This window comes from Callospermophilus lateralis, chromosome 14 (genome assembly GCF_048772815.1).
Source record: "Callospermophilus lateralis isolate mCalLat2 chromosome 14, mCalLat2.hap1, whole genome shotgun sequence".
Taxonomy (NCBI): Eukaryota; Metazoa; Chordata; class Mammalia; order Rodentia; family Sciuridae; genus Callospermophilus; species Callospermophilus lateralis.
Window position 1 is genome coordinate 40,087,146 of NC_135318.1, and position 15,321 is coordinate 40,102,466.

Genomic DNA, 15,321 nt, shown 5'->3' on the forward strand with positions numbered 1-15,321 from the left:
CATTCTGGTAATAAAATGATAATACAAAGATCTTATTATCTGTCCCAGACATCCATCAAAGTACGTTTTCCAATAACACACTGCTCAGAATGTTTCTTATCAATCTCAAGTCAAAAGTGAGGTTAAGTACTTGCCCTCAGATTCCCTTTTGTCTCCAGTACATGGGTACTGAAACACAACAAGAATTTGAACTTCAACCCTTGACATTTTGTCCACATTAATGTCATCTGGAATTTTGTCATTTCTGCATCTTAGATAAACTACTTTCTGTGAGAAGCCAAAAGGAGTTGGATGTTCTGCCTCCTAAAATAATGGTTTTAACCCCAGAGAATTTTTATTCTTCCAGGAAAATAAGAGGAATGAGTACAGGAGAAAGCAAACTCATTATAAATGGGGAAATAAGAAGAGTGAATGGGTAGGAAGGAGGAGCAGGTGGGCAGAGAGACTCATGCATAAGGTGTAAGGAAAGTTAAATAAAGCAAACAAGCAACTCACAGATTGTGAGTTCATTAAAATCCATTTTTCTATGGATGTACAAGTGGCCCTAAACCTTCCTGTGAGCAGAAGAATATTCTGTGATTATGCTATCATTTTGGAAAAACAAAAATTATAGAAAACAATTACAGAAAAAAAGTATAAAAGCCTCTTTGTATCCAGTATACCAAATAGTTACTGAGCATTAATACTCAGCTACAGTTGATAGAAGCAATGTTAGTTTTCAAATTTTCAATGCATGTAAACCTTCAAACTTCAGAACACAAGATTTTTGAGGAATAACAGGAGAGAAAAAATTGAACTATTTAATCAAGCAATACACCACTAACAAGGCCAAATTTTCAGGAAAAGAAAAAAAAAACATAGCCTAATCTGTTTGGTTTTATTGTTTGGAATTAGTGGGCTTCAGATTTGAAATTGTTTGGAATTATTGGGCATCTTGGTCTCAGAGTTACCAAGACACTGGGTTATGTTTTTTGGCAAACAAAAAGAATACAGAAATAGACCAAAGGCCTATGCAGACCTGCTAATAATGCACTTCAAAGAATTTCACAAGGAATAGAAAATTCCTTTTGCATTCTTTATACTTTAAAAGACTTAATAAGTTCATTCACTACTGTGAACCAAGAAAGAGGCTGTCAAACACTAACCTTTTCATGCAAATAATTCTTGAAAATAATTTGTTAATATTCAAGTATGTTAGTATATATTTTTTATGAAAATTTTTATGTCTATAATTTTTTCATTAATTCAAACAATTTTCCTTCTTATGTTAAAGAATGAGTCTTTATAATCATTTCCCATCTATCTTTATTAAAATTTCCTACACTGTTCAGGGAAGAAATTATCAGAGTTAAAAGATGGTGCCTCTGTTAGCAACTTTGTTATAAAATTATTGAATCATGACGTTTATTTTCAATACTGGAGATGATGGAGGAGGCAAGGTTAATCTAAACGTTCCTTTATTCCCATCCTGAAGAGAAGAGAGAGTCATAGATAATATATCTTTATTCTTATTTTCTAATTCATGAATTTTCAAAAACTGCCCTAAATCTAATTCCAAATTGCAGATACCAAACATATTTTAGCAATGGTGTAAGCTAATGTATATCTGTGAACTCATACTGGTCTGGGATTGTGGGCAGACACATTTTGTTTGCAATCAGAAAGATCCAAACACCCATTTTGACTCTGGAAAGGCCACTATTCATAGAGATGGCTCATTTTAAAAAGTACCCTATCCACGCATGAAAACAAGTTTTTGACTTTTAAATGAAAAGAGGCTATCTTTCTTCCATTTAAAGATTCTTGATAGCTTTGCCTGTCAGGGGGGAAATTGTGGCAGCAAAGAATCTGAAAGAGACAGTCCCAGGAATTCAAAACTGTCCTTTTTCAGAGCAGCTTAACAAAGGGCCGTCCATGGAAGATTCTATCACTGCATCTAAGCTAGTGACACAGGAATGGCTGAGAAAGAAATATATCTGCCATCTCTTCCAGTCCTGCAGGTTTGAATACATGCAGTTACATCCTTCTCACCCATTCTTCAATATCTAAAATTGGAGAATCTGATACTATGTGTGTTTTACGTTCCATATCAAATACAGATGCCGTAAACTTGGGGACGGAGAATGCAGGAGGAGAAGATGACTGTAGAAAATGCTAAGCAATTTTAGGGTGAACGTAGGAAAATTTGTCTGAGAAGGTTTCTCTTCAAACTTAATAATTGAGAGTTTAATATTAGCTCTCAATGTAAGATAATCTTTTCTGTTATGGCTTATATTTCCTGTGGCAATTTTCTTAAAGACATCAATTGAAGCACTTCATATTAATCTCACAACACAGTTGATATCATAATTATGGTACAATTTTTAGAGAAGGTGGTGTTATATAGCTGTGATTTAATAAATGTATATTAATCTTCTCGGTTTCAGCAAACCTCAGACTTACAGAGAATACATATAAGAAATCAGGCTTTCATTCAACTGAGTTTGAATAAAATACAGATATTTTAAATTTATTTTTATTGGGTAGAAAATGCACTGCATGTAGAAATGTTGGCTGATTTAATCACTGTAAAGTTAGGTTTGCATTATTTGTTTTGCAAATTCCTACATTTCCTCAAAATTGAGTCTTCTTCATTAAAGTTCCCAACTGTATCTGCTCACTATTTCCCAAGTAAGACAAAGGTAAAGAAAATGACAACATTACCTGGTCATTGAATGTTCTTTCCAGTGACTGCTGTCCACTTAAGGCATGTGCAGTCCTGTCCAGTTGTGCACTGAAAGCTTATAATCATTCATTCAATATTAAAGCAATTTAAGTATAACTTGTATTCTTTAAAAGGGGAAACTTTAAACCAGCAAAAATCTTGTCTTCAAAGTTATTCTTCTGTAGACTATCCAGAGGAAAAACCAGCTCCCCTTAATACCAGAATCTCATGGCATTGGTCAAATGAGTACATGAGTCTATGAGGGTACTATTATGATTTATATATATATATATTTAAATTCATTGATGTAGCAGGAGAACAGAATCACATTTGATTTGGTTAAATAGTAACATGTTTAAATAGTAACATTTTATGAATATCATGATCTATGTTTAATGTGAATAAAAGAAAATAATATATAAAATAGAGGTCTAGAAAAGCATATTCCCCAACATTTTTTAAGATCAAGAAAATCTGTAGTTGCATTGAGGAGTAAATCTGACTTTGTGAGAGAGTATGTCATGAATTGACATTTTACCTACATCTACGTCTCAGAGCTGAAAATAAAGTGGATCATGGTGTAAGACTTGTAAAATGTGTAGTCCTTTTCAAAATGTGTAAAAGAGATAGGATTAAAAAGAAGATAAGGCATACTTGAAAAATTCCATTTGTATGGGAGTTTAGAGAGGTTATTTTCAGGAAATGTTCTGTTTCAGATGAGTTTTTAATGCCTGGCATGTTAACTATATTTTGTAAAAGATTTAATGTTCTAATTCATTTACCTTTTTATTGTCATTGGACAGACTGACTTTAAAAATGCATCACTGCAAATGTGAGTTGTATGAATACAAATATGAGTATTTGCAATAGAATGAGTTTTATTAAAAAAATCGTCTTGCTTTTGCCAATTTAAGACCACCATTTTGTTCATCAGAAGACTTACTTCCATTTGGAAACACAGCCTAAAAATTGGGAAATAAGCTCCATCAACTCACACTCAGCTTTCTTCCAAGGAAATAGAACACTGTTTTACCATGGTAGTGAGTGATGAGAAGTTTATTAGAGTCATTTTATTAAATAGCTAATGACTTTGTGATCACTGGAGATTTCTTTATGTGTTCAGCAAAACCTGGAAAAGAAAAACCTAAACATTGATGTAAAGAAATAAAATAAATGTACTTTTTAGATAATGCTACAACTCAAAATAAAATCACAGTCCTTATCTCCTTTCAGATCTCTAGTCCAAGTTCAAACAAAACTCAGTCCATGCATCTTTTCTGACTCATCATTTGGCATGCATATCACAGATTTGAAGGGTTTTGGTTATTTTTGCAGATATATGATAGGGATGTAAAAATTCATTACGTAAATAGTCTTAATGATCAAGGATGAACTCTTTAATAATTTTGTAAGAACACAGAGCTTGGAAAAACACATTTTGCTATGTACAACTTTGGTTGAGTTTAGAAGGATTTAATAGTAATTCTCAAAGTGAGAGAAGTTAAGCACTTGCTTTCCATATTTTAGAGAGAAAAACTAATGAAAATAAGACTCACAGTATTTTTTACTGGAGTCCCAGATTTGGCAAAACAAATGTTACTTGAAGTATCTGAAAGTTTACGTAGGTGTTTGCACTTTCTATTACAAAATACTTGCCACCTCTTTTTCCACATGGGAATGGGAAATGCAATGAGAAACTCTTCAGCTGTATGATCTTCAAAATGAATTTTTACAACCCAGATGATGGACTGGTCTACTTCAAAGGTGAGATCATGAGTTTTCTAAATGCATTTCTCTTGCTTTCTCTCTTTTTTCTTGACTAGCTTACATCATAATGGAGGAATAACATTTTAAAAATTTTGAATAGGCACTTACTGGAATTACAGTTAATCCTGATACAATCTAGATGGGGAAGAATAGATGAAAAATGAAAATTTATCCTTCAAGGTAATAGCTGCAGACATCCAATAAAATCACAGTCCACCCTTCCGGGGACAGACACATGCAAATATGGCCACTCTATATAATTATACTTTACATACTTCTAGATCCCAGAATTATTCTTATAAAACTGCACCACTGGAAACAACAGTAGAATGTTTTAAAAAATGGCCAATTCAAACAAAGCTACATGGTGACAAATCTAAGTGAATAAAGAGTAGTTAACTGTCAAAGATGCTTGACTTAGACTGGTTGCAACTTTCTCCCCATCTGTGAAAGAACATATCATTGTTTTCAGCAAAATTAAAAAGTGCTCCGTCACAATGGGGTGCAGTGCAAGCTCAGCTAGGCTCAGACATCTTGGACCTCCAAAATCTAATATCCCACAAAGGCCAACACAGTCCTTCAGAATTGAAATGGGCAAATGGAGAGCAAGGTAAAATTATTGTCATTTTACCCTAATGTTTGATTTTTGTTTGTTTCTTAATTTTATTTGCCTGGGTGCAAATAGGTAATAGCGAGATGTTGGCTGGCTTCTATACCTTGTATTAATCGGAGGAAGAAAAAAAAAAAAAACAACTGTATGTAACCTTTAGAAATGACAACGGTTAAGGGGTAGTCTTCTGAGCCCACAAGCCTATGCCTTTCTTGGAGCTACCAATGTGACCTCTATGGAATAAGGGTCATGATGAGTACTGCTATTGATTTTCCCTTTCTTATAAGGGACAAGCAAGTACTGGAAGATCAGAATATCTAGTGTGGATAACACAGACTGTGATTACAGTGGCTATTTTTTGAAAAAAAAAAAACTGCGTGGAATGTTTGTGTTTATCTATAGTATACACTTGTTGGCTTTGTTTTTAATATTTAATGCCTTTGGGGAACATGAAAACATAAACCTAGATTCTGTTTCCATATAGCTGAGTTTGTCATGTGTCGTCAACCGCATCAGAAAAGTGGTTGCAAACAGCCAAGGACCAGCACCTACACAACTCTTTCTACAGAATGCTTTGCTGTTGAAAATATTCCCAGGAGTGTTTCCACTTAGATTAGCAGTCACTTGACTGCAATTAGGTGATTGCTTTTGATTGACTTGTAGTAACCTAGCATTGTCACTAGAGGGAACTCTAACAGAACAGAAGAGGACAGTACTGTGTGTTAAGTAGTTAAAGAAAAAAAAAAGAACTTTATTATTTAACTTAATATTACTAGTGTTAGTTGAATGTAATTACATGCAAGAAACTATCAATGGGTGGATTTTATATCTTATGAGTTACCATTCTGCCCAACACAATTTGAAATTGTAGGTAGGGTTTGTCATAAATGTCTCATGTCATCACATTTGACAAGTCTTTTTTATGCATCTATGTGGTTTAAAATGTTTATTTTCCTTCCTCTGTTTATTCATTGCTATGTGTGCTTAACACTTTCTTGAAATACAGTAAAACCTCATTCATTTTTACTCCTCTTATTTGGAGTTAATGTTAATATTGATACTTATTGGGCAGAATATTAAGTCTTCATTTTGTGGAAACTCAGATCTCCTTTAGAAAAATTAAAATAAAAAAAGAAATCCTGTAAACAAACCACACTTTGAATGTCCAAGTTCGAGATCTGAACTGATTTCAAGTACTTTGCTGTGAGATGATGTCATATTTTTCAAAAACAATGTGCTAATTATGAATAAACCATATTCATCCATTAAAAATCAGCCTTGCAAGCCCTTTCCTTGACAAGATTTTTCCAGTTATTAATTTGTGATTTTCAATCTAATTGAAAAAGATAAACTGCTTCCATTTTAAAATCTATAATTCATATTTTCTCTTAATTCAGCCTGACCTTTCCCCCAAATGCATCCAGATTGGTGAGGTTTTACTGTAGAGACTCTTACTGCTACACATAAGCAGGAAAGCATTGTGTTTCTGTAGAAGAGCCTGTGTCCTTAGTGTTCTCATGGCTGTTTGCTGAGGGCCGCAGACTTTGGGCGTTGAAGGGTTGTGGATTGCTGTTTGATAGCAAAATATCACCACACAGTACTTTGAAACAAAAAGGATGGAGGACCACAAAGGTGACTGTTCAAAGGAGAAGCCCATTAAAGAGAATAAGAACAACTGCTGCTGATCTGGGCGACAAAGCTAAAATTTGATATTCTGTTTGCAAATTAAGTAAAACTAGACAGATTTTTTTTTAATTTATCTGCCAGAATATCATCTACAGTCAATAGGAGAATCAATTAATAGAATAACAGGGAATTCAGTTGGAGGCATCATTAAGCCTCATAATTTACATTTTCAATTCACCTCCCTGATAGATCCAGCTTCCCTTTTAAGAACCTTCAGTGGTAGGAATCACAAAACAGTTATGTTAAACGGAAAAACAAAAAGATGCCCCCCCTCAACCTAAATTAACTTAAATGATGGAAATAAGACCATTAAGTGTTTTAACTTTCCATGGCAAACAGGCTACTTGATAGATGTTCGCAGGCAAAACTGAACAAAAAAGTGAGTAAGTGTTAGTTCAATGGTGGAAGGCAGGTGGTTACCTAGATTGACCGTCAGTTTCACGCGCCCTGCGTCCAGCTCCAGGCGGAGGGTGTCTGCGGAGTCTCTGGACGTGGTCGCCATCAGAATGCCATAGGCACGCTGGGATCGGAACCGTAAGGACACGTCCTCTGCTTCCGTGTGCATCACCACGGGGAGTTGGATTTTCATAAACATACTCCCGTCATAGCTCAAAACCGTGGCCTCTATGGATGGGAAATGAATAGAGCAAGTTCTTGGTCATTTAAATGCATTTAGACCTTGAAAGGGAAAAGGGAAATGTAATTAAAGACTTCTAGAGAGAACGCAAGACTACAAAATCAGCCCATCTGCCTCAGAAAGGAAATTTTTTTTTTTTTTTTTTTTAAAGAAAATTGGAAAGAAAAGTCACAATCTAGAGAACTTTCTTAGCGAGGTATCTGCTGCAGTGCAGAAACAGCAGCACCTCTTCTTTTTCTCCCCATAGCACTTTCCACCTATAGCACTGACTGTATTGGATTGCAAGTGTTTTATATGCACTTCCTTCTCAAGAGCAAGAGGTCATACTCTTTTGCATAGCTCTACAGGGTGAACTTGTTGGAAATATCAGCATTTATGGAAGGTGCTTATGGACAGCTGAGGTCACTGACTGGATCTGTGAAATCAGACAGCCCTGCCTAGGTTTTGAGTCTTCACCTGCAAAATGAGAGAGTACTATAGGAAGATCCCTAAGGCCTGCTCTGCCCCCCAAAATCCATGGTGCCAAGAGGAGCTACTGTTATCATAGTTGCATACTCTCTATCCTAAAAACTGAAAAAAAAAATATGACTTAAACATAGGAATGAAGCCAACACTTTACCAAAGGTGATTTTTCAAAAGAAAAAAAGAAAAATCGATAGTATTTTACCAAGTAACAAAGGATGTTTTTTTCTGAGCCTCTAAGTTTAATAAGTTGTTTTTTTTTAAATCACAAATAGTGATGTCATTTTAAGGTTCATTTACAGATAAGGAGTAACTTAAAACACTCAATGTCCTGAAAATATTAAGCTATCACTAAAATGTCAGTAACTATATACCATGGCTATATTGAATAAGGAGGGGTGTGGGGCTGAGAATCTTTTGCGCGTGTGTGTAATTAAAGGTACACTCTGTTAACAGGAAAATTGCCTAATACTATATTAAACACGTAAAGAAGCGAATATCAAAAACTGTTGATGACAAACCACTTTAAGAAAGCATCAGCACCCCTCAGTGTTCAACACCATATGGTAGAGGAACGCTGAAAAACAAGAGTGTGTCACTGTGCTTTCTTATTGGTTCTGGTATCTCAGAATTCCAGTTAATAAAAGAAAAACTACCTGGAATTAAAATACATTAGGAAATTCTCATTATCTTGGCTACTTACACCGCACAGCAATTAACTTTACTGTTACAACTGTGCTCATTATTAAGACTATATTTTGGAGTTGTGGTTTGGCTAGTTTTATCTTTCAGAAAGTCAGAAAAGTCAAGCACTGTTTCTAAGAGACTTTAAATATCATTTGTTGTCATTGTAGGGCAGAATGTGCATTCAGAATGTCTAAATGCTATGTGGTATACCAAATCTCCTTCACTTTCTTCTCTTTTCCATCTACCTCTTGAATTAAAGTTTACTCATCAACTCACACAGTCATGCCCTCTAGCATTTACTAACAGTCCTGACTTCCTTCCTGGGCTCTACTGAAGCAGGCCAGAGACCCCCACCCAGAAGACCCTTGCCATAATTAAGCTTCTCCTCTTGTCAGATCAGCAGAATGTCTGCAAAGGTTATTGTAGTTAAAGCTTCCTCTTTCTTGTAAATGCCAGGCTTGCACACAAAAGATGGTTTGCACACAAAAGATGTGTTAGTCTGCAACCTTGTTGTGCACAAAGATACCATTTCTGTTTTCTTGGTAAAAACTTGTGAAACCTGTGTCTGATCTACAGGATGGAACAGAAAGTACTTGGCATGTAAAACCTACAAGTCCCTCCTCCCACTGGATATAAAGTTCAAAGAATTTCCAAAATCTTTGTTCAGAGGAAGCATTCTTAGGTGAGAGCCACCTCTGAACCCTGCAGTCAATAATCTTGCTTTCTGAAAATTTCTCAAGTGTCCACCCTCTTCTGTCCCACTTCACTACTGTCCATTGTCTGTGTGACATCTCTAGTTGGAATACAATAGGCATCTTACTCCACTATTAAGTCTCCTACCCTAAAACAAACTAACTCAAAAAACATGCTCCTTCTCCAATCTTCTCCATCTCAGTAAAGGGTCTATCAGCATCGCTGAGACCCAAATCTTTCTGATTTCTCCCTTACTTTCCCTGCCAGTATGGAGTGATTGGCAAATCTGCACGTCTCATGTGCTCTAGTTCCAACCTGTCTCCTGAGTTGATTGCCTCTCGCTGCTAAAGTACCCCAGACTACCTTCTCTCACCTGTACCAAGATCACACCTCCCTCTGTGGTATTCCTACTTCTACTCTTTCTCCCTACACACAGCAGCCAAATTAAACTCTAGAAGAAGTAAATCCAATTATTAGATATCTTGCTTAAAGCACATCCCTCTTCAATGGTTTTCTACCTCAAGTTCAATATCATCTGTACTTTTTTTTTTTTTTTTTTTTTAACTATAAACCTCAGTATCACCCTGGTCCTAGCCAATCTTGGGCCTCAGGTTTTAGCGTCACCTGCCCCCCTCATTGAACAAGCTCCAGCCAAACTGATATGGCACTTTCATTTGGTGTCTGTCCCACGAATCCCTCTATCTTGAATGGTTTCACCCTTGCTCTTTAAATGGCTGGTTCTTTCAGCATTTGGGTCTCTGGTCAGATGTTAGCCCTGAGAGAACTGCTTCCCACGCCAGTTATTTTCTATATAATTACGTATAATAGTATCATGTCTCATTTGTTTGTATGGTGCTAACTGTATTCACGCTTCAGAATGCAGGTGTCCTGAGAGCAAAGACCAGTCCCTCATATCCACTTCTTTATCAGCAGCAAGTGCTCCCTTGAGCATTCACCCAGGCACACAACTGAGACTCCATAAATATTACTGGCATTAACAGTTTCACTTGATACTGAAGGTATATGAAAGAACTTCTCTGAATTTACATATAAAGCTTATATAAATGCTCAAGGAAAGAAATTATAAATTTATCCTGCCTGTTTTAAGTGGAATTTAATTTTGGCAATGCGTGTGACCAAATATTCCTTTAAGTCTATTTTGAAGGCCATAACTAAGCTGTAAAAGACAGACATGGAAAGGTGTCTATTAATCAAAAGTGGGGCACCAAGGTTGGGCGCTGAACTAACCACTGAAAAAGTAAAATACGATCTTAAATTACAGTGATTCTATTAGCACAAATTTTTCCAACTAGATAAGAGATTTCCTAATGGGAGGAATATTGAAAACAACAGAGGGTTATGCAAATAGCCAAGTAGTAGTTGCTCAATAAATAATAAATAATAAAACTGCAATGAGCTCCAGAAAAAAAAAAAAGTGTTTTACATACAACCGTAAATGAACTTTGAACTTTACTTTGTCTTTTTCTAAATTTTGGCCAATTATAGTACATATTTGCCAAGCAATAAATGCCTCAGTACCAATTAAAGAACAATTACCAATTGTTAATAGGTTAATAAAACACTGTTACTTTTCTCCAAGTTATTTAGTCTATACAACTAGTCTATATTATTCAGTCATGTTTTTAAAATCATCTAAGATTCTTCTATAAAAGGAGCTTCATTTGAAAACTGAGTAAGGGGTCCCATCCTTTTAGAAATGTTAGGTGGTCAACAATTGATCATAAATATAGTATGAAATACAATCCAGAGTGGGGGAAAAAAATCAATGTCACTGGACTTTAGCAAGGTCCAAAAATCTGCAGGGATGAAATGACAGACTCAAGTCATGAAACCTGAGTGCCCCTGAGTGCCATTTTCAACAATTCTCAATGTGAAAATAACGTGTTTTTGATAAATGACAACTGAAAGCCTAAACGATTCTTCACAATTAGAGTAAATGTTTAATTAGAGGAGAGCTGGAAAATGCACAAGGTTGTAGTCTAGAGTTGCCAAATAAATGTTAGACAACATCCTGACATTGAAGGTTATGCTATTTGGCAGCATCCTTTAACATTAGAAGAAATTATTTTTATCATTTTGAACATAAAAAGAGTCCTTTAAAAGGCTAATTCCAGTAACACTACTTCCCAGTGGGGGGAGAAAAACAGTTTCAACTTTGCCTTCTATATCTCCTTCTCCCTTGTCATTAGGTTTGATAAATTTGCTTTTCTGCATCATTCCTTGTTGCAGTCTAAAGTGTACACCTGTGCTCAGTTTTGCCGAAAGGCAGTCACATATTGTGATCAACGATGAAAATCAGACAGGGAGCCAAATTATATCGCTCTGACATCTGTCCCTCCATCTGCTGAGTTTTAACAAACAAGTATAAAGTAAGCCTCTGATTATACCAATGATCTCATTTTACCTATCACTGGTCAAGTTTCTATACATTCCTAGTTTTATTAGAAACAAAGCAGGAGAGAATATGCTAAATGTAATTCACATTCATTCAGCATGCTTTCTGTATTTTTCTTCCTTAAAGGATTGATACGTATAGAACAAAATATTATTTTCTTAGGTTAGCAAATATATTTTCTTTCTTTAAAAACCCTTTGCTTTCTTAATGCAGAATGAAATTTCCTGTAATATAATTGCAACATCATTCTCCATGCTGCAGTGTCCAAGGAGTTGAGCATACTTTTTAATTACTTTAAATAATTATGTCCATAAATTATCAACTATTGCTCAATAATAAAACAGAAACTTTCTTAGTGCCATTAATTTTTATTTTAAAGAGTTGTCAATCAACTCTTAGAGATCATTGGCCTTAGGAATTGAGTGTATCTGGAGAAAAAAGACAAAGTCCTTCTTCTGAATTGGATACTCGGAGGCTTGGGCATAATCTTGTGTGTGATGAACTAGGGCATAGCTGGGAACTGGACAGAAGCCAAATTCTGTGGCATCAAGCCTGACAACCATCCCACATTTCCCTTGTTCTCAGGAGGCGCCAGAATGTGAATAAGAAAATTAACTCTGAAAAGCAAGGAGTTCTCACAAATGTTGCTGTCGTCCAGAAACAAGAACTGCACAAAAATGACCATTTTATCTTCAACAACCAACCAACCCGGAGACAAAGAAATCTACAGAAATTTCCAGCCACCCATGAGATAAAAATGTATGCTAAATCCCAGTGATGAAGTTTGCTATTAAATTCTCATTTGCAAATCTGCCTAGGCTTACCACCCTTCCTTCTAATTATTGCAATATATAAATATTCCTTCTCCCTCATTCTGGCTCAGAGAGCTCTACAATTTCTATTTTTATTTTTGCCATATGCAGTAGCAGAATATTGCCACAGGGTGGTACACCATGCATATTGAACTAAAGGCTTTTGCAATTCATGTGACAGTTACACATTTTTCCAGCTTCACTTAACCAGGAGGCATCAGAATAATTGGCAGCTTTCTGAATGATTAAAATTAAAACAAAATTTTCAATCATGAAGGTCTGCTTATCTCATATTATGACTGACTATACTATACCTTGTTAGCTTCGTCAATTTTTCCTCTCTTTAGGCAATTTCCCCAAGCCAGACGAAACAAACATATTTAAAATTAGGGAAGAAAATGCAAAGAGGAAACTTATAGAGAATATAGCCATATAAAACAAAATACACACTAATAGCTAAGTTACAATGACAATCTGTGGGGATTATAATCAGGTACCATGATGAGGAGAATTAATATTTCTATGTGATAAATACTTACCCATCTGTTGTTCTCTCCAATTATATGACACAGAATAGTGATAAGATTTTGGCAGATAATTTGATCTGTCATATATTATTAATTTTTTATTATTTATATTTATTAATATTATTAATATAACTGATAAGCTGATATAATTCCTTAATATGATAAAGAATCAAAGTCACATTTCAATTTTGGATTTTATACAATAACCACCTTTGCTCTAAGAAATTTTAGGTTAATGAATTGAACTGTTTCAGGAATAAAGGAACACAATAACTAAATGCTCATGGCTTTAAAAAAAGATGCCAGGTACATTTAGGTTAAATGTCTAATAGATCAATGCTATTTGCACCGTAAGAGAACAATGGAACAACTCATCAATATTTTCTCATATTGATTTTCAGTTCCATTGTAGAAAATAAGTGACAATGGGCATAGTGACTAAAGCATTTATCTAAAACACTGGGTCGATAAAATGACATGCTCAGAACTATTTGTTCTGCTATTTCTGCTGATAGCCTGCTCTGCAGAAGAGGTGGTGACAGTTTTCACTCTTTAGTTTTACTTTAACCCTTGTTCCTTTCCTCTTAAGGGGAAAGAAAAAGAAAAAAAAAATGTAGCTTTCTCTCCTAAAATAGGAGGAGAGGGGGGCACCTGATCAGAGATCCATCCATCCATAAGACACAGCTAAGCCTTAAAACCAAATAAATGAATGAATCTTCTGCAATTGGTTAGGTCCCAACCAAAGGTAAGTACTTATGAAATTAGGGTATACTTCTGAAAGTATAATATTTAAGTGTTGGTGTAACTTAAATAACTTAAAGTGGGCTTACTTTTCAGAGGATATTTTTCCTTGGGTAAACAGATGAACTGAGCAGGCTGTTTAACCCCTTAGTGTCTGGGTAGTTGTAACTAAAAGCTGGGCTTGCTACAAATGCTATTTCTTGGCACAGATATTAGCACTGGAAGCTGTAGATACTTCTAATTTATGCCCCCACTCCACGCTTTTTTTTTTTTAACTGTCTAATATCCTGAAGTTAAAAACTAGACAAAAGAGAAAGCAGTTATACATCTTAGGCTCGGGTGCTACAGGTTACTGAAAACCCATTTTTTATCCTGGCAATATATTGAAAGAGTTGCCAGAATCAGGCCCTTGAAAATCATTAAAGGTACATAAGTAATCTTTATCAGGTACAGGGGTTCATAGTTTAGTCCAGCAGCATATCATATATTGTCTCAAAGGTCAGTTCAGATTTGGAGTGAACATTTAATTTACTTTTTATCTTAGGGAGTTAGCTCCTAGGTGTTTGAAATCCTACCTCTCTCACAGGACCTGCCAAGATAGCCTGTTCCGGAACAATCACAGACATATCTGTTCCACCCATCCCTGCACATGCCATTATTTTTGCAAGGATTGCTAAGGCACGGTTTTGCTGTTTCCCTGGAGCAGGAGGGCTTCACTCCAGCAGTGCTTTGAACTTCAGCCATTTGCCGGATATCTTTGCTTTGGCCATCAATGAACAAATCCCTGATGCAGCCCACGTAGCCATAGTTGAGCAGAGCAGTCCACACCTCGGTGGGGAACACAAGGCCAGCCTTATTTTCCGGTAAGCCCCCCAGGTACAACTCATCATCCAAGTCCAAGATCTCACTTTCTCCAGGAGCAGTGTAGGGCGTGCGCAGTGTGTTGACAGAAATGGTACCTGTTGCCAAGACAAAAGAATACAGAGGTTTCAACAGAGCACAAAGTGTTTTAATTATTCCCCTTCTCTCTTTCATCTGCTTAAGGGTGAACTCCTGGAGGGCAGACATTTCTTAGTATTCTTTCTATCCCCAGTGGCAAAGGACCCCAATCTGGTACTTCCCAATGACATTAAGAAACCTATGGGATTAACTAACTTTTCTAAATAAAACAGACTAAGTGCAATGGTCTCAGTTGATTTTTGAGAATGAAAATCAAATTTTACAGGCAACCAATTATGTTTCTCAGCCTCCAACAGCTTGGTCATTAAATAAAAACATATATAAAAACCTAGAAATTGGCATTCAGTCTCACTCTTTAGAATAAAGTCTGACTCCCCTCCATTAGTTCTTGTTTTCAAAGTTAGTATGTGTCAGCAAACCAAGGAAAGACCCTTTGTCCCCATCTTTAATTGTTTTGATTGGATGCAATGGTTTGACAGATCACCCATGTCCAAAGCTCACTTCCTCATTCTTATCTGTCTGCATCTATTGACTGACCTCTATGATTTGGGTTTCTTCATCCATCACATGGGCATAATAACACAACCCACCTCAGAAGACTGTTCTCTGTGTTAAATAT

At 35.8% G+C, this 15,321-nt stretch overlaps 1 protein-coding gene across 33 annotated transcripts in view; it reads right to left on the minus strand.

Moving 5' to 3' along the window:
• Positions 1-15,321, minus strand: part of Nrxn1 (neurexin 1) — a 1,060,252-nt gene that overhangs the window by 563,650 nt on the left and 481,281 nt on the right. For 25 of the 33 annotated variants that reach the window (XM_076833756.2, XM_076833737.2, XM_076833731.2 and 22 more), the window contains 3 exons: positions 14,318-14,701; positions 7,188-7,391; positions 4,580-4,606 (listed from right to left, as the gene is read on the minus strand). In XM_076833756.2, the coding sequence (XP_076689871.2) occupies positions 4,580-4,606; positions 7,188-7,391; positions 14,318-14,701 (615 nt within the window). The remainder of the gene's footprint in view (positions 1-4,579; positions 4,607-7,187; positions 7,392-14,317; positions 14,702-15,321) is intronic. The other 8 variants (XM_076833753.2, XM_076833750.2, XM_076833726.2 and 5 more) reach the window with 1 other exon arrangement.